This window comes from Prosopis cineraria, unplaced genomic scaffold (assembly GCF_029017545.1).
Source record: "Prosopis cineraria cultivar Desert tree isolate PC_DT_omini unplaced genomic scaffold, ASM2901754v1 PC14, whole genome shotgun sequence".
NCBI classification, from domain to species: Eukaryota; Viridiplantae; Streptophyta; class Magnoliopsida; order Fabales; family Fabaceae; genus Prosopis; species Prosopis cineraria.
The window spans coordinates 3,200,208-3,219,662 of NW_026555345.1; the positions used below are offsets into that span (position 1 = coordinate 3,200,208).

The 19,455-nt window shown below is 33.6% G+C and overlaps 2 protein-coding genes across 5 annotated transcripts; both read right to left on the reverse strand.

Moving 5' to 3' along the window:
* Positions 1 to 461: 461 nt before the first annotated feature.
* Positions 462 to 1,420, reverse strand: LOC129293085 (transcription factor bHLH95-like). The gene is made up of 3 exons (XM_054930888.1): positions 1,229 to 1,420; positions 721 to 1,143; positions 462 to 554 (listed from the first exon to the last, which is right to left on the reverse strand). Exons 1-3 carry the CDS (start codon positions 1,418 to 1,420, stop codon positions 462 to 464), a joined length of 708 nt encoding a protein of 235 aa, XP_054786863.1.
* Positions 1,421 to 4,922: 3,502 nt separating this feature from the next.
* On the reverse strand, positions 4,923 to 10,421 carry LOC129293272 (E3 ubiquitin-protein ligase MBR2-like). 4 transcript variants are annotated; one of them, XM_054931142.1, is made up of 6 exons: positions 10,194 to 10,421; positions 7,285 to 9,097; positions 6,806 to 6,856; positions 6,016 to 6,114; positions 5,440 to 5,583; positions 4,923 to 5,331 (listed from the first exon to the last, which is right to left on the reverse strand). In XM_054931142.1, exons 2-6 carry the CDS (start codon positions 9,001 to 9,003, stop codon positions 5,200 to 5,202), a joined length of 2,145 nt encoding a protein of 714 aa, XP_054787117.1. In that variant the 5' UTR covers positions 9,004 to 9,097; positions 10,194 to 10,421; the 3' UTR covers positions 4,923 to 5,199. The 4 variants fall into 4 exon arrangements, with proteins under 4 accessions (XP_054787117.1, XP_054787120.1, XP_054787119.1 ...); XM_054931145.1 differs by having other exon boundaries at positions 7,285 to 9,129; XM_054931144.1 differs by having other exon boundaries at positions 9,652 to 10,421.
* Positions 10,422 to 19,455: the final 9,034 nt, after the last annotated feature.

Genomic DNA, 19,455 nt, shown 5'->3' on the forward strand with positions numbered 1-19,455 from the left:
TCGCTATTAACGTTCAATTTCTTTTTCCGAAATCAATTATGCAGTTGTTGCTTTAATCATGCATTTTTTCTGTAAAGATCAAATAATTAATTTTTCCTTTTATATATATATATATATATATATATCATTTTCTACCAGAAAATTAACAATCGCCGCTAATTAAATATTATCTTGTGCAATCGTTAGACGTACGAAGCATTTATGTTCCTTAGTTTTCTGGTATTTAACATTTAGCGGGGAGGTAAAGGTTGGACTGTAATTGATGGAAAAATAAATACAGTAGTATGAGAATCTTGTAATAAGCAAGCACTCTTAAATTCTTCCATGGAATCACATCTTAAGTTCACATATTAAAACATCAAACATAAAAGAAATAAAGGAAAATTAACAATTATTCCCCTGTTGATAATGCATATTAAAGCCATCAAATTATGACAAGGCAAGAGCTTGCTGGGTAGATTTCAAGTGATACGCAGAATAATTTCTTCAGCAGCTTGCTTGAATGTTTCCTCTGCTGATAGTGCCCCTGGAACCTGATCCGAATCTCCGCTCACCTGCAAGATTCATCCAAATAACCCTAAACTAGAAATCGTTTAACTACCATAATTCAATGAAACTTCAGATTTTTTTTTTGTTAAAAAAAAATAAATAAATGCAGAGATTGCTAAATTCAAAAAGATAAAGCTTCATTAATACACTTGGCATATAATGTATGCTTACTTGTGCTTGAAACATATAGAACCTACGACCATTGTCACATGAAATGTGAGCAGACAAAACCTCGATCTTGTACTTCTCTAGAACACAGCAGATGGTGCTGAAGGGGCACCAATTCTTAGAAGAGGTTACGCTGAATTGAGCTTCTTTGCCACAAATGTTGACAACCAAATTCGGAGAAGTCCAAGTCTGAAATCCTACTGGTTTATTATAACCATGTGGACTTGCACTCGGAGTGGGTGATGAGGATGAAGCTACTTGTTCAGACATGAAAGCATCTCTGGAAGTACCACTGGGATGGCCAGCATTAGAAGAGACAGACGATCGAAGTGATCGCTCCATCTTCTTCTTTTCCAAATTTTCCAGAGTTTGCTCCAAAGTTGTTATGTAGTTCAATGTTTCATCCACCACTTTGATTCTGTCAGCCTGCAAAACAGAATATAAAAAGATCTTACTTAGAATTTCGATCGTCTGAATTATAAAGAGATCCCCAAAATTAACATGCATATACCTTGGAGGGAACATGAGGCAGCATAGCTTTAAGGCCACGAAATAATGCATTTATCTTCCTGCGCCTCTCCCTCTCAGCAGTATCAACTTCATCACCACTACTACTAACAAGCTTCTCCTTCCCTCTGGTCGCTGGGTTCATGTGCAAGTTCTCCATTTGTTTATCAGAATCATCTGAATTATCTGCAGACATGGTGGCTTCAGAGAGAGGTGTGAAAGGTTGGTGATGATGAAGAACCTATTTATAAGCATGAAATGATAGGGGGGAGCACAAGGATTGGTGGCTCATACAGTGGGCCATAGTTGCAACAGTCGCAGATTTCAATGTAGGAAATGATGAGTAGATGCTAAGTAACTTCCCTTTTCACATGGTTTTTCATATTCAAAAGTTTCTACTAATTTAATTTACTGGCCAGTAATATTAGGGACTGTCATGAACTTGGTGGCTAGCTTAGCTGTCTCAAAGTGGGTAAAAAGTAAACAGAGGAATACCCATACACCATACAGTTTCAACGTAACTTTGCTTATTAGGTTGCAACGAAGTTGAATGAGTGTTCACGTGAGAAGCAAACTGGCATATAAAATGAATATGAATTGTGTGACCTCCTGTAATGTAACTGATGTCTCACCTGGGAAACAGAACCTCATCACATGAAAAACCACATATCAACATCAGTTATATCCCTTTGAGTAACAGTTTCAGAGACTAAATTTTTGAACCTATCCCAAGTTGAGTAAACTTCTATCTTCTTAGACCAACGGAGTTAGATCTAGTAAAAAGAGTTAATTTTTCATAACAAAAAGAATCAAGAGGTGCCCAACCCATATTTAGTATCTAACCATATACATCTCAAATAGAAATTGCCTCTAATAAGAGGACATGCATGTGTGCAATCAAAAAAACTTTTATTTTCTTATAAGGTGGCATCTCCTCAACATTAATTGCAATGAGATCTATACTGTTCAAATATAATTTGGAGAGTTTAAATTTAAATACGTTAATATATATTTTCTAGGTATAGAAATAAAAGAATTAAAAGGAACTTTTAACCTTAGACTATATTCTCAAGAGCATGAGGTATTTGTTATTGTGATTGGTTAAAAGGTCCAAAAATAAAATAATATTAATTCTGGACCATCGAATTTTAATATTCATGATTCAAATTTGGTGATGAGCACCCGTACCCATTACAATTATGTGAATCTGATCAATGCTTGGCATCAACAGATGGTAATGTTTTAAGTTTCTACTTCATGGGATAAGTGTAGAACAAATTTGTGGTTAAATTGTGGCGAAACATTTGAATATTTGGAAAATTCATTTAATTAGACCAAATTTGGTTAAAATATTTTTGTTACTAAATAAACAGGATAGGTAAAACATTTTTTTTTTTTTTGGAAATCATATAATGGGAGGGATATATCAACTTTTGTTACTAAATAAACAGCTGGGAATGTGATTCTATCCTAATATTGTTACTTATTTGACTAATGCTCATCCACCATGTGAGGAGAGAGGAGAGGATAAACATTTTTGGAAACTGGCTACTGGCGGTTTTTTTTTTTGTGAAATCTTCTTTTAATTTTTTAGATATAGGTACTAGAAGAAATGTGGTTAGCATATGGAAGATCCTTTGGCAGTGGCCAATTGCCAAAAAAAAAATCAAATCATTCATGTGGTTATCCACTCATGGCAGAGTTCATACATCGACATTACAAAGAAGCTGAGGACTTGATGTAGAGCAAGATTGTCCTTTGGTTGCAACACGCAAGTTGAAATGCACCTACTCAAGGACTGCCCACATGCTTTGGAACATTGGAAGACTGTTGTTAGCAATGAACAGTGGAGCAATTTCACCAATATGCAAGGCTCTGAATGGCTAAAATGGAATCTTCTTAATGAAATTGGTGTAGTTTATACTAGTAAGGTTCAACGGGATGTTTTTGTTTCGATACATTTGTTGGGACATTTAGGTCTTCAGATGTAGGAAAGTTTTTGATGATGAGTTTCAAGAGGCTAGATCTTGTGACCAGTCGTCTTTCTTTCGTGCTGCAGTTGATGTTGATTTAATTAGGAAAGCCCCTTTTTTGAGTTATGAAGAAAATGTTAGCCGGACTAACTTGGCCTAAAGGGAGGGTTTTATCAAGTTGGAAGCTGATGGGACTGTGAGCTTTAATGGTAATATTGGGTGTGAAGGAGTTATCTTGGACGAGAACGGTGGATGAAAAAAAGGCTTCCGTTGTAAACTAACTCCAATCCCATTGGCCATAGTAGAAGTTCTTGCTATTTTTCAGGGACTTGCTCTTTGCTTCAATTATGGTTATAGGAATATCCAAGTAATTTCATAGTGTTGACGCGATAAACCTGATAACCAGAGACTGCAAGGAACAACATCATTCCAAAGACATTATTGATGACACTAGAATGTTGATTCATAGAGATTGAAATGTAGTTTTTACTCATCTTTATAGAGAAAAGAATGTTATTGCTGATAGGTTAGCTAAGTTGTCTTTCAATTTAAATACTAATTTTTCATCTTTGATCATCCTCTAATAAGTGTTCAAGGGTTGGAGAATGATGAGGGATCCCCCCACAATTTGAATTTGGTGGTTATAATTTGGTTTGATTTGTAATGTATGTTTCAATTTATTCCCAAAACAAAAAAAAAAAAAAACTCACTTCCCCTCTCATTTCCCTCTCCAGCTCCCTTTTCATCAAAAATATTTACAGGATACCAAATGGCTTAGTGTTTGGGATGATAATTATGTATCCAATCTCTTCAAAGGGAATATTAAATTTCCAAACAAACATTTTGTTACTCCTATGATCTTCAAAATTGAAAGTTACTGGTTTATCTGGATGGAGGGAGGGGGAAAATAAACTTCAGCCGTCTCCTTTTTTGCGCATGAATGGAAATAGATCAAGACTTTATCGCAGCACATATCCTGTAGTTCTCACGTCTCTGGAAATGTACCTTGAAGGTCGTGGATCTCAATGACCCTCAAAATCTTACAGAGAAGACTTCGGATATAATCTGAATTAACAAGGAATTTGTTGATCCTAAGGCATTCAGCTTGCCCACCTCTGATACCATCCACTTAGATCTTAATCATCTAGTCATTTGTTTTGCAAAGTCGCTTTATTTAAAACAAAAAACAAAAAACAAAGATTGGACTAGCCAAAATTGACACTTCCCTCTGAAATGTCATGCTAATACCAAAGATTCTGCAGAGAGAACCAGAAAAGAGAACTGCGAAAGTTGAAGATTTCTCGGATTATTAGAAGAGCTTTAAAATTATATCTAATTAAATAATGATTAAGTTTCATCAATAAAAAAATACATTTTAATATATCAAAGCAAATATCACAAAAATATGTTTAATATCAATTTGATTGACTTATCCATTAGGGTTTAATGACTGATTTCAAAGCAAATATCACATTTTCGTTCTCCATAGAAAATTCCTACACTAACGTAGTTTTTGAAGGAATACCCCAATAGTCGTGTTATTAGGTATCTAGTATTATCCTATTTAATAAGAAAATTTAACAAAATATTAAAAAAAAATACAAGTACCACTGGAGACAGGCACTACTTGAATTATGGCAGACTAGTCTATCACATGCATCTCCAGTAGGCAGCCAAGGTATTCTACATCATCCTTATCAACAGGCATCAACAAGAAACCTAAAATTGAGATAAAGTTCAAGGGTTCTTATATCATAAATTAACTGTAATTATCCATTAAAAAGTATATATAGAACTCCCGTATTACTCAAAACACCAATTTCTTTACTCCCTTTGTCTTTTTTTACCCCTTTTTTTTTTAATTGAGTTTCCTTTCCTATCCACATATGGACAATTCCAGTCTCCTTCAATAAGCGGCAGCAAGTTCATCAAATGAAACAAAGCTAAGGTCTAAAGGCATGATATGACAGTTCTTTTAGGTCCAAATGATAGAGATTCTACATCATGTTGCTAAGGCCGTTGTTTTGCAAATGGGGCACAGGTTCTTCTGCTTTAGCCACTTCTTGATGCAGTTGGTGTGGAATTCATGTTCACAATCTAGTGAGGCTACATCCTCCCCATCAGTGTATTCCTCCTGCCATTGTTGGACAAATAAATGCAGTCATTTACAGGCATGTAAAACTTCTGAGGTATGACTTAGGAGCACTATTAGACATCACTATCAGACAACCACTGTAAATACCTGACAGATACAACAAGGTTCGAGATCTGTTGAAGGCTCGGCCATTACAGACACGTAGATCCGATGTTTCATCAACTTCATAATGGTATCCTCACTCAATCCAGTGCTCACATCTCCAATGCGCTCCTCCAATGCCAGCAATTCCTGAAATCCAAGTGACACTTGAGAGAAGTAACACAAGGGTAAGATATATTTCCCTCTCCCATGAGGAAAGGTTTAACTACATAGCCTCTCAACTTGAAAGCTACTATACTACAACAACCCCCAATTTGACCAAGGGATCTGCCTGGCTCAAAATTCTACTGGTCAAAGAGCCAATGCCATAAGTTTTCACTAAAATACCCTCCATTAATAAGAGGATTTGGGACAATAAGAGGACTCTTTTATTGGACTTACTTGAAGCATCTTTTGATTTAAGAGAAATTTGTGTCTGTTTATAATTGACAAACTATCATAAAATTCTCTCAAGGAAGATAAATGTATTTTACCCAGCCAAATTTTGTGTGGAATGGAAATTAGGAATACAATTTCTTTTCAATGAAAGATGTAAAGGAATACAATCTTTCATTCTTTTACCTCATAAGACATGTTATCAACATCAAGGCGCATGTCCCTGTGCCTATCATGAAGTTCAGCCATACCATGATATATGAACGGGTCAAAGAGCATATAATCCTGAATCACAAGTAAGAAAGCAAACATTTTTCAAGTTAGTATTCCCAATTCTCAATAATCAGTATAGAGTTACTAAGTCCAACTTAAATATTGCCATCACAAGCTGCCAGGACAGAGTTTAATTCACAAACAACACACATCATAAGGATTAGGTTGTCAGAATTGCACACCCACTTTTAGGTGCGAACCGAAATTATTATGAGATAGGGGATATATCAAAGCCCTTAAGCTCAGCATCTGAACTTAACAAAGCATATAACTGAATCTGAAGAACTTAAAACTTTGACTTTCACATACATTCATGTTTTACTAACCAAGCACAAAATCAAGCCAACTTTATCCTAGGTAGCAGTCAAAACCAAGCATCCTGAGATAAGACTGGCATGAACTTGACATTCAGCATAAAACTGTTTCCATTGCAATGCTCAACATAAGGAAAAGCACAACTACCTCAAAAACTGTAACTACACACAAACTTATATCCTCTACATGAAAACCTAACATGGGAAGCTGCATATGCCAACTAGACATTTCCATTCTTAGATTTACTAAGATAACAATAAAAGAAAAATGAGTAGCATGCACATCAATACATTGTCAACAGCAATGAACCAATGACAATAATTCCAACATAATATGATGTCATTGTCATCAACTGTATATATATAAGACTGTGAGCAAAAACACAAACCTCAGCTCGTAAGTTCTCACCCCTGCGCATTGCACTTAAGACTTGGCGAATCTGGCCAAAAAAAAAAAAAAAGCAACATATGCAGTTAGTTCAGGTTGGACCAGCTTGCCACCAAATTCAAACTAACTCCAAATGATTTATCAGATTTCAAATGATCAAAATGTCTGTTTACTGCCAGTGAATTATAAGAAACTAATTTGAAAAGAAGATTAGAAAATTAGAAATTCATTAGGAAGCAAACAGAAATTAGATGACAACTTCAGGGAAAATTGCTTGCTCAAGCAATGGTATAAATGAGTGCTAATCTACGCTATGGATTCACTAATTCATAATTCCTGCCTCCATCTGTCTTGTATATTACAAAATGCTTCAGATTGTGAGAAGAATAAGTTCTAAGTCACCATTAAACGGCATAGCCTTTAAGTAATAATTCAAGCCATTCTGACAAAAGGAAAATATAAACATAACAAGTATAATACCTCAGATATCAATCGTCGTCTCCCCTCAATGTCAACAGCTAAAGCCCGCAATGAATGGGGTGCATTAAGAACTTCATCACCTCTTCTCTCCATCAATGATGCTAATCTTGGATATGATTGATGGTTGCCCATGTCTGGAATAAAGGAAGGAGGGCCGGAAGAAGTAGAAGATGAGGCAGAATGAACATTATGAACGCCAGATACTGAGTTCATTGATGGAAAAAAGGACCAGGGACTGAACTCTGATAATCTTTGCTGGCTCTGTGTTGGAACTTCATGGGGAACAATCCAGCTCGGATTAGTTAATGAATTGACACTTGAACTGGGTCCAATCCAAGATGCAGGAGGTACACTTCCAGAATTGTTCACATTACCAGATGATACATGCCAACTTGTAGGATCAAGTCCAGAAGATGAAGGTGCAAGGATGGGGTGCTCTGTATTGTCTCTTGGAAAAATTCTAAAGTTCAATTCTTCACGAACTTCCCTTTCTGCAGAGTTATAAGAAGTAGATGAACCGGCTCCTCTTGAACTAGAAGCTCCACTCCAAGGAAAAGGATGTGTGTTCCCTGGCAAACCAGGGATGTGCGTAAAATGTGACTGACACTGAGGAGCGCCAGAACTGGCTGCTGTAACTCCAGCTGTTAACCTTAGCTCTAGAGAATCATTAAATGGGTGAGAGGTAGGTCTTTGGCGGGAAGAAGAATGATTAGAATGCCTAGATTCCTGTCGTTGTGGATAATTCATCCTCCTGTCAAAGTTTCTCAAGGGCCTGTTCACATTTCCCATAACTCCTATCAAAGGGAATGCATCAGAAGCTAGTTGCCTCATCTCATTTCTTGGATCCTGCTCTACTGGAGGATTAGTAACAAGAACATTCTCAGAAGGTCTAGACACATTTAAACTGCTGGAAGCATTATTAGAATTGAAAGTCCCAGTAGGCCAGCAACTGCTTTCAGCTTCTAGAAAAGAGCTTGAACTTCCTCCAGTACACAGCTGCCCAGAAGTACTTTCAAGAGCCTTTCTCTTGCAGGAAGAACCCCAATTAACTAAAGAAGAGCTTGAATTATCATTATCTCCCCCAACAATGTAACCAGAGCTTCCAGATGAAGTTCCTACATGATCACAGGAAGCACTACCAAATGATGTATGCTTACTAGTGAATCCATATGTATTGTGAATACTATCACTGCTACAAGGTTCTGTTCCTTTCCCATGATTAGCAGGGCTGGCAATGGAACCCATATTTAAAGCCGCATTCTGGGTTCTATGATTGGAGCTGGAACCTTGCAAGAAGAAAGGCTGAACTCTGGATTGATTTCCACGTAAGTCAGTATTTGAGCTGCCAGGGAAAGTTACATTATTTGGATCAAACTGCCGTTCTTCTGTTCTTAGAACATCCTCAGTAGAAACACCACATGAAGAAGACCAACCATGTTCAGCTTTTAGCCCATCATTATTGACTTGACTATGAAGATTCACACTAGAACTAGGTTCACCAGCATTCCATCCACCAAAGTTCTGAACATCAGGATCACTAGTGCATAAACATGCATTCTCACCAGAGGATCCCAGAAAATCTGACAGCCGAGCATCAACTGGATTTTGCATGTGATTCAAGGAAGTCTGCGGATCCATATCAGAGCCACTAGAACTAGGCTCCTGCAACATACTTACAATCGCTGGAAAGGAGCCAAGAGTCCTTCTGTTACCTTGCATCGGATATTAATTTATCCAACCCGATTTATAACCAGATAACCAGCTTCTCAACTTTCAAGCTAATCAGAGATGCACCCAAGATCACAGAAGTAACCTGCACAGAACACCTTTTTCCTTGAAGCAGAACTGTAGGAGTTTTACCATGCAGGAACAAATTTAGATTTTTTTCAGCAAAATTAAATCACAAACAATTCTTAGAAACAGGAGAACGAACTAGAACATTGTCATAAAACTGCTACTCGTGAGATCAAAAATCTCAAAAAGTGATGGTATATTCTTTCGACAAGGCCGCTTGTCACTGATGAAATCTATAGGAAATGGACTTGCTGGTGCGCACCTGATTTTCCATAAAGATATTTAGGAGGGTGGAACGGAAACCTTAAAACAAAGTCTGACCTTGTATGAAATGAGGATGAATAAATTCTTGAGGATGCTTAGGATACGAAAATCATGTGGAATACGAGATACTAGATCTCTCCTAGTGCTATTCACAAGCTCAGAAACCTGTAAAAACAACTTGGCTTTCTATTTCTGGGTGTTAATTGTACGCTCAATAAAGTTAACAGTAAGAGTCCTGTAGTGAACGACAAAAATATAAAACCACGTATTAACAAGTGCACAGCGTCCCGAGGGAATGCTTTTGCTCACCACATTCTCACCTCCACCAACGATGCAACAGGAAACATCAGTATCTTTAGGCACAACAGGCTAAGATAACACATAAGCTTGCCAATAATCACGAGGGGAAAATCAGTCAGGCCGAGATCACCCAGACAATTAAGAAGTGAAGCTTCACAATGCTCAATTCTAGGTTTCTGGGGTTCCAATGTCAAATCCAGCAGCGAAAATAAAAGTTGCCAGATTCAAACTACAACCAGCAGAAACGAATCGAACTTTGAAGGCTCCCAGAAAATACAGTGTGCTTCGGATCAATTGTGTATCTCAAAAGAAGCGGAAAAAAAGGGGGGGCAAATTGAATGGCTAAAACCTAGCGGGTCGACGCGATCCCTCCACCCCAACCCAAGGAAGGGGATAAATTTCCCAGTAAAAAATGCAATCCACACCTCTCTCTCTCTCTAGGGAAAGGGAATATTATCAGAGAATCATCGTGATGAGCACAAGCATACGCGAATCAGAATTGAGTCAGATGGAAGCAAATGCAATAGAAAGGGTGAAAAGGGGTAAATTACCAGAAGAGGATCCCGAGAATCCAAATGGGTCAAGCAGAAGCGCCTCCGTTTCTGCTTTTTCTCTCCGATTCTCCCCTCTCTCAAATTTTGGTATTTTTATCATCACAGAAGAAGCTGATTAGAAGGCGACAAAGAAGAGAACCATGAAGGTAAAAAACGAGAGATTAAGGGCGGAAGTGGGGAAGTGAGAGATTAAAGGAGGAAGAGTACAAGCACAGTAATCCTAACATCTAATTTAAGATTTTGATTCATTTCAGAGGGAGAGAGAGAAGGCCATTGGGTTCGGTCCTGAGTGGTGGCCTGATAGGCGCCATTCTTCGTACACGTAGCTCGCATGAGGCCATGTGGGTCCCATGTGGGTTGAAATTACATCGCTGGTTGTGAAATTCGCGTTTCTTTAGATTCAGAATATTCGCTCTAAGCTATGTCATGCCCACTGGTTTGAAAATCGGACCGGACCGGCCGGTCGGACCGGTCAGATCATCGATCGGTCTGGTTTCCGGTCTGATTTAAAGGAAAAAACCGTTTTCAGAGTTGAGCCGGGTTGAGCCGTTTCGAACCGGCGGTCGGACCGGGAACCGGATTCGGTTTTCAAAAACCGGACTGTTCAAAAAAAAACTTTTTTTTATTTTTTATCAAATTTTTTTAAAAAATGACTAATTTTTTTAATCATTTGATATTATAGTGTATCATATAGCTTGTTAAGTCATAATAAACTTAAAATATTTAAGTTTTTTAAGTTAAATAGCAATTTTATATGTATTTCTTATATTTAAATTATTATATACATATATAATTTTTTTTAATTTAATTATTACGTTACCGGTTGGACCAATGGTCCAACCGGTTGAATCATGCGAACTGTGAACCGCTGACTTTTCCGGTTCAATGTCCGGTCCGGTTCTGAAAACACTGGTCATGCCTTCCCGCACAGTGAGGAAAAAATGATTAAACGTTTGTCTAATAACTGATAATAGGAATGCAAAATATTAGATATGTAAAAAAAAAAAATTGACGCAAAAGTACCCGTCATAACGATGTTCATGCTATTTGACTGGTTCAAGATAAGGCAAAAGAAATTACATCATGTAAAAAAATTCGGAATTTTATCATAGGTTCAAGATGAAAATGGTTGGAGTTCATATAATAGTCCAGAAAATGTTTTCTTGACCGATTCGTTATTGGTAAAAAGAAGTGGTTTGGGTAGAAATAAAAATGAAAATGACACTTAAGAATATGTTTAGAATGCAGTGAAAATGAGACCCAAAAAAAATTAAATTTAATAAATGTATTTATATTCTGAAAAGATTAAAATATTCTTAAAATTATTAAAAAAAAAGTCGCATCATCTTCATCATCTGGCGGTGTTAGAACCTTGAACCAAAGGGGTGCAACATTTTTTTTAATTTCAACTGTATATATTTAAAAAAAATTAGAACCCAAATATCTTTTTAAAGTTTGGTTATGGTTAGTGGATGCAAAATATTTGGGCCAATGAATGTAAAATGATAAAATATATAACCTTTTTTTGTAATTTTTTTAAAATTCAAGGAGTGCATTACACATAGCGCCGCCCATGTTCATCGTCCATCATAATGTTTTAAAACCCGGACTGACCCGAACGGTCTGACCGGTTGAACTGTCACCCGAAAAAGAAAATATTTTGGTTCAATTATTTGGCCCGTTCTGGCAGTTAACTCGAGTTGGCCCGCTTTGACCCGAGCGGTTCTTAAAGACCTAGAACAAAAATTCGAAATCTGGAATGGTCGAACCGTTTTGACCCATTTTTTAATATATATATATATATATATATTATTTTTTATTTAATTATTATATCACCGATTCAACCACCAGTCTAACCGGTTGAATTATGAAACTCATGATCCATTGATATTTTCGATTCATTATTCGATTCAGTTTTTAAAATATTGATCCATTGCAAGTACGATTGCCATTTCCACCAAACCTCAAAATAGGGCTGCGCCTTTTTTTGTCCCAAGCATGGAGATCTTGCCAAAGCTCTTTCATCATCAAGTCCTCTCTAACAATTCCCATCCGGTGCTTCTTCCCCGTTGACGCATAGTCATGCTCCAAAATTAGTCACTTGTGCTCAGCAAATCATCACGAGCAAATTAAAGAGCCAAATTTGAGAAACTCCATCATGGTTGCTGCCTCACAACCACTATCGTCAAAGAAGCAAATCGAAGATGTCATTGATGAAGCTCTGTTGTCAGCCACTACCATCGAAGAAGCAAATCAAACATGGCTTACTTTGCTACCTTTCACTTCCACTGTTAAGTGTTAACGTTGCTGATCTTGGAAAGGTGCTCTTCAACGATGGTTGGGAGTAGCCATTGCCCATCAAGCATTATCAAATTATCCTCCATGTAATCATTGAGTCGATGGGCCTATCTAAGGAACTCAATTTCATCAAATTTGATGGAACTCTCTTCCCTAAAAACTCAACTCATGCGAACCAAATAAACAAGTTTATGGGTTTCATTTTCACTTTCATTTATCTTCCTCCAATTCCTTACCACCAAAGTATGCTGAACTTGTTGATTCGCTTGTTTTTGGTGGAAATAGAGCGTGTTGTTGCTGACAAGGATGATTATGTAACCCAAAGGCTGGAGAGGTTACGCAAGTTCCTGAATCAAAAAGTGTTTGTTCGAGCATTCTAAAATCTGGATCTGGGCTGCCTTAGACATTATTCATGCTATGCATGAACATAAAATCTGTGTTCAATGGAAGTGTATTCACGAAGCAGCGGATCTTGGAAGGAACTGGAATTTTCAAGCTGTGATTTCGGTGGTTGATGAAAATGATCTTCATATGGCATGGTATAGTTTGATTTGGCATAGCGGTGGAAATATTTTGTTTGGTACAAAGTACAGATACCTTCTTCAATAACCCCTCATTCAGATTTAGATGAAATTTTTTGGGATCCTAAGTGGTTCACATAGGCATCAACATCAACACGTGAGAAATCATGTGATGGTAAAAAGTCCAAACGTTGTTTATATTGTTGCTGCCTTTGAAAGCCTCATGCTGATAACTAGCACTACTTCAGTCCTCCATTAAATGTAAGTTCATTGATTTATTTATGTAAAATTCTAGAAAACGACTAAATTTGTTAAAAAAAGTATTTTTATACAGTTAGTAAAATTGAAAATTTAAAAAAGAATTGATTATAAAATTAGGAAGATTCATTTGTAAAAATTAAAAGCCTGGTTGCAAGTCAATTGTGAGTTATAAAAGCATTATAAACACACAAAAAATTGATTGTAAAAATAAAAAAAAGGAAGAACTCAATTGTAAAAAGTAAAAAATCAGTTAGTTAATTTCTTATGGGATAATATTAATTACTTTACATCTGTGAAAAATCATTTCCAATAAAACTTTTTACAATTTACAATTGCAATTTCCAACTTTCTTGCACTAGGCATTGAAAATTCGCTACAATATATAGTTTACCATTGATTTGCAACTAAACTTTTCAATTTTTAATAACCAATTCTTCTTATCTTTGTAGAACCAGTTGGTATTAAGAAAATTGAAGAAGTACACATAACATTTAATTACTCTGTTTAAAAGATGTAAGACATTTTTTAAGGGATTGGATATTTAAAAATATAAAATATTTTTAATATTTTAAGGTATAATCATTAATTTTTTTTAAAAAGTGCCACTAATAAAAAATTAATTTATATTTATTTTAGAGGAACACACTCTATTAAATAGGGATAAATGTAAAAGATGATATTAATTTAAAAATAAGTAACTACTTTATTAAGAGATAAGATTCGATTAAAAATACTTTATATTTTTAAATAGAGAAAGTACAAAATTTCAATTTAAGAAATAATGTTATCTTATTAGACAAAATGAAGATTTGTTAACATATATATTCGAGTTCAAGATATAAAAAAAAATGAATTAATGTTGATTTTTTTTTTAATGGAACACATCCTGTCAATGAATAATAACTAACGTTGGTTTTTTTAATTTAGAAAATTTTCACAATTCATAACTAACATGCAACCAATTTTTTTATTTTTACAACAAAATCTTTCAATTTTACAACTAAGCTTATGAGATTTTTATGATTAAGGTATGTTGTCGATTGTGTAAGAGCATTTATTTATTTATTTATTTTTTTAACCTCAATCTCTCCTGTAATTTTAAAAAAAGAATTGTGGTCTTTTAGTACAATTTTTTTGGGAGAATATCAATGAATGGGTCCCTAAAAAAATTTTATATCTTATAAGGATTTTTAATAAGTAAATACTAATAAATTAAGAACTAAAGTTATTATTTTAACAACTATTGATCAATCCAGAGTCTTTATTAGATATTAAATTATTTCAAAAAAATTTCATTGGTATTCTCTCTAATTTTTTCCTCCCTTATCTAATCATTGTTATGCCAATAAAGATTAATTTAATTAACCAAAATTTAGCTCATAATTTATAAAGTTGTGAGTTCATAATCAATGATGTGTCAGTATATTCATAAATAAGGGTGTTCAACTGATACTTATTTCGATTGGCTCGGTATTATCCCGATCATATCGAGACATGTCTCGTCTCAACCAGAAAATAATTGAAACAGGATAGGAAAGGGATTCAAGGTGTAACATCCTAATTTTTATATAACAAAGAAATTGTGGAATTTAGGTTTTGAGGAAAAAAATGATAATAATAGGAATTTATATTATTTGAGGTTATTTAGAAATAATATTATAATTTGGTATTTAATTATAAATTTAAAAATTTAAATTTAAAACCACATAAGCAATATTTAGTTAAGATATAATACATAAATAATTTTTTTTATGTGTGTGTTAAAAAAAAAGAGAAGGTAGAAAGAACAAAAAAAAAGGGGGGTGAAAGGTTATTGTTTCTAAGTCCCATGTTGGTTAGATGAGGGAAGAGAAGAGGTGCCTTCATGTATAAAAAGGAAGGGGTGTGTGTGCATTAGGAAGCATGAGAGGCTAAGATGCAATTTAAAGAAAATTGCAACTTTTGGCCCAAAGGTTTGAATAATTAAATTCAAACCTATATTTTTTTTTAATATAATTTTGGAACTCACAATCCCATTTTTATATTATTTTTCTCTCTTCCTCTCACGTTGCTCGGCGTCTTCTCGCAAGGGGAGATTATTTTTTTTTTCTTCAAGTATGTTCTAGCTTTTCTGTTTAGATTAGCATTTAAAAATTTATTTAATTAAAAAATTAATTTTATAGTTATTTTCTAAATAATATTAGCTTTCTAGTGATATGATTATTTTGTAGGATAGAGTAAATATTCTGATTAGAATTTTTCTATAGGATAGTTAATCTGATGATATGATGGAGTAAAAATATAGGTTGAAACTTTTAGGGATATAATAAATATTATAGAATATTTTCTTGAGGTTGAAACTCATGTTTAAGAATTTTTGACTTAAAATCTAGATCTATATGGTTGAATTTATGTGGAATCTGAGATATAGGGATAAACCTATAATTATTAAATACTTATTTAAGTATGAATAGGTATTTTTGAGGTTATAGAAAGGTGATTTGAGGCTTCAGGATAATTTTAAAATTTTTAATTTATTTTTGGACGAATTTTTAGAATATAGAAGGATGAAATTGTGATACTAGAAGTGATTTGAGGATAAAAAAAATAGTTTATTAGGGTACGAGAATTTTAGAAAAGAATTTGGGAAGTTAAATGAGGCATAAATCTTAAATTAGTGTTAATATGGATTATAGATCTAAGACTTTCTAACTATTTAAATTAGAGTTATTTATTTTAATGTAAAATTAATATATAGTATTGTGAAATAATTATGTAGATTATATTGACAAAGATAGTGGTGAAAAAGGAGTTGTGAAGGAGAACTTGTTATTCAAGACACAAGGTAACCATTATTAATGTGTTGTGATGAGTGTGTTTGTGAATGGTTATGTGTTGTTTTGTTGTTTGGAAAAATTATGAATTATTAAAATAAATACTGTTATATATTTGTTTGAAATTATTGCCAAGTGGGTTAAAAATTTATTTTTGTTTATCATGATGAGATATTATTGTTCGGATATATTCCTGTTTGGATATTTGAATGATGCATGACTTATCAGGGTATTTTAATGTATGGTGTTAATGGGAATTTCTGTTCGGTTAATTATTACCACGTGGTAAGCCCTCATTGGACCCAATGAGTGGCGTGTCGCTTGGTCCAACTCACCTTTGGCCGGGTGATTTGGCGTCCGAGCATGGTGAAAGGAGGATATAAGGTGCAGTCATGCAATTAAATACTTGTTCGGTTTGTTTGAAAATATTGTTCGATTAAATGTTTTGTGTGCCCACTTAGCAATCGCATGATTAGTTACATCCGCATGCATCATTACATATTAATTTTTGGTTATTGAGACTTTTAAGTCTCATTCCCTGTGGTTAATATTTTTACAGGAGCGAATCCGGCCGAGAAAGCACCAGAGGTGTAATTATGGTGTATGAGACACCATCTTTTACGTTGCCTCTTATTTTGGATTATACAATGTATCTTGTGCCAACTTAGGACATATCTTGTCTATGGAGCATGTAAACTCTAATCCTTTTTATTAAATGCATTTATATGTCCAAGAGGATTATGTCTATCCCTTTTGATTCATGACCTAATTTGAATAACATGCTATGATGATCATGTCTGTCCCTCATAGTTCTAATTGCTTTTTGAGATATTTTAAGACCTATGATATATTGTCTTGGATGTATCATGGTAGAAATTTTTCTACTATGATAAGGGTATGATAAGGGTTCAATGAAAAAAAAATGATTTGTTGAATTAATAATTTGCGAAAAATTAGTTTGTAAATTTGAGGGTGTTACATAAGGCAGGACAGGACACAGGATTATCATTGAGACTTCCCATCCTATCCTGAATATTATATATATTATTTTTTATTTAAAAATATACATTAAATACATTAATTATATTAATATAATTTATACTTATATTAATTATATCAATTATAATTTCAATACATGTAATTCTTATATAAAACTAAAATTTTTTTATATTGACAATTTTAATGATATAAAGTAAATAGGGTGATATCTTTCTTTATAATCTATTAATTATATTCATATAATTTATTCTTATATCTATCTATTTAATAACTTTTATTTATATTATAATTTTTGTTTTATTTTTGAAAGAGTAATTAGTTTAGCACATTTTAACTAAAGTGAAAAAACAATGATTTGTTATTGTGCTAACTTGCCTATTGTTGCTACTCTTATGGCTTAGAAATTATTCTTAATTGCTATCATAATGTATAATTGTGAATAATATAATTTAATAATTGATTTTAAATTATTGTGATTTATGTATTTATGTTGTTTTGATTTTAAACTTAATAAATTATATGGTTTATAATTTTAATGAACGTTATCATTTATATTTTTCTTTGATATTATTCGATTTATCAGGATAATGGGATGTCTAGATCTTGTATCAATTTTGTATCATTTCCTAATAAGACAAGACGACTTTCAAAACTAGACAAAACACTAAATAAAAATTTAATTTCAATCTTTTTTTAAGATAGAGCACTGGACAAGAGTGTATTGATCCTGTCTTATTCTGTAAACACCTCTATTTATAAATGATTTAGAGACATGCTTGAGTTATCAGGACCAAACTCAAATTAAGTTTTGAAAAAATGCATGGGCTGTAATTTGGGCCACCAAAGTTTCGGGCAGTCTTCCCCCAAGTAATCACTTTGAATTTCAACCCACCTATGCTAAATGGACAACCGCTTATACCCAAAAAAATAAATAAATAAATAATAAAAAACCATCCACTTGAATATAATTTTATTTAATTCTTGAATTCCTAATTGTAAATAGCCCATTCCCATATCAGTTAGGTTTGTTGCACAACGTACAACAATGAATATTAAAAATTAAAAATTAAAATTTACGTCATCAAACAAATTATATGTGATCATTTAAAAAAAAAAAAATTGGCCCCAGGTAGTGTTTTTTACACCTCTGCCACGGACGATTATCATGCATCTAAAACTGTATAATTAAATATTTTGTTACGGTTTAATGAATAGTTTAGAGATATGCGTTGCTGGATTCATAATTCTATGGTTTTCAATTAATCTCCGTTTTTAAATAGACATACGCATTTTAAAAAATCTTTGATGTGTGTGTGTGTGTGTGATTTAGATCTCTTCTACTTTATAAATATTGTGCAATTGGAAATTTGCATACTAAATGTGTTGGTATGTAGTCAAATTGGAAAAGTAGAGTTAACAGTTTAATTGTTTTTTTTTTTCACTTTGAATTGTCAATTACTATCAGGTTAATCACATCCTTTGGTCCATGATTTCCTTTAAAAAAAATTTATATACTTAACATTATACATTTAAAATGATTATTTTTAATTAAATTACAGCATATGTATCTTTTATAAATTATTTATTATATAATAAATTTTTATTATTAATATTATTAACACATTAAAATTCATATATCTTATATTTGATTTGATTGGGTAAAAATATATTAAATATATAATGTTACATTCATAAGTCTTGTGCCTTTTTTTATCTCTAGACTTCTTCATTCTCAACTTGTTTTTAAGGAATAAGAAAAACTCAGTCGGCACATAGCATCCAAAAAACACTCAGTCGGCATTTAAGAGAGAGAGGGAGGGAGGGAGGGAGGGACCCCGGAGGGGAGGTTTACCCAAAATGGCAGAGAAACAGAGAGGGAGGGGGGAAGAAGAATTTTGGGCCATGAATAACTCTATGATTAAAAGTTTCTGTTGGACGATCGATGATCCAACCAAAATATCGGTCCAATAAAGCCCAATTCTCGAACGCTTTTGGGCCTATCCTATGAGCAGAACATTTGTAATTTCTTTTCTTTTCCCTTTTGGTCAAAAAAAAAACTTCTAAAATTTTTTCAGGAAAAATATTAATCCCTACACTTTTTTTCAGTATTTTAAATCTTTATAATTTTTTTGACATTCTACTAAAAATAAAAATACAAAAACTTAAAATACTAAAAAAAAATATAAAAATTTATAACAAAACTTAAATGGGACTTATAATTATATTTTTTTTATTTCTTTACAAGTCTATACCATAGCACGCACTGACCAGAACTGACTCGTGGTGTGTATTATTTGTTATTCTAATCAAATTATCATTTGTTTCCTTTTATTTTTCTTTCCAAACAATATTTTATTTTTGTATAAT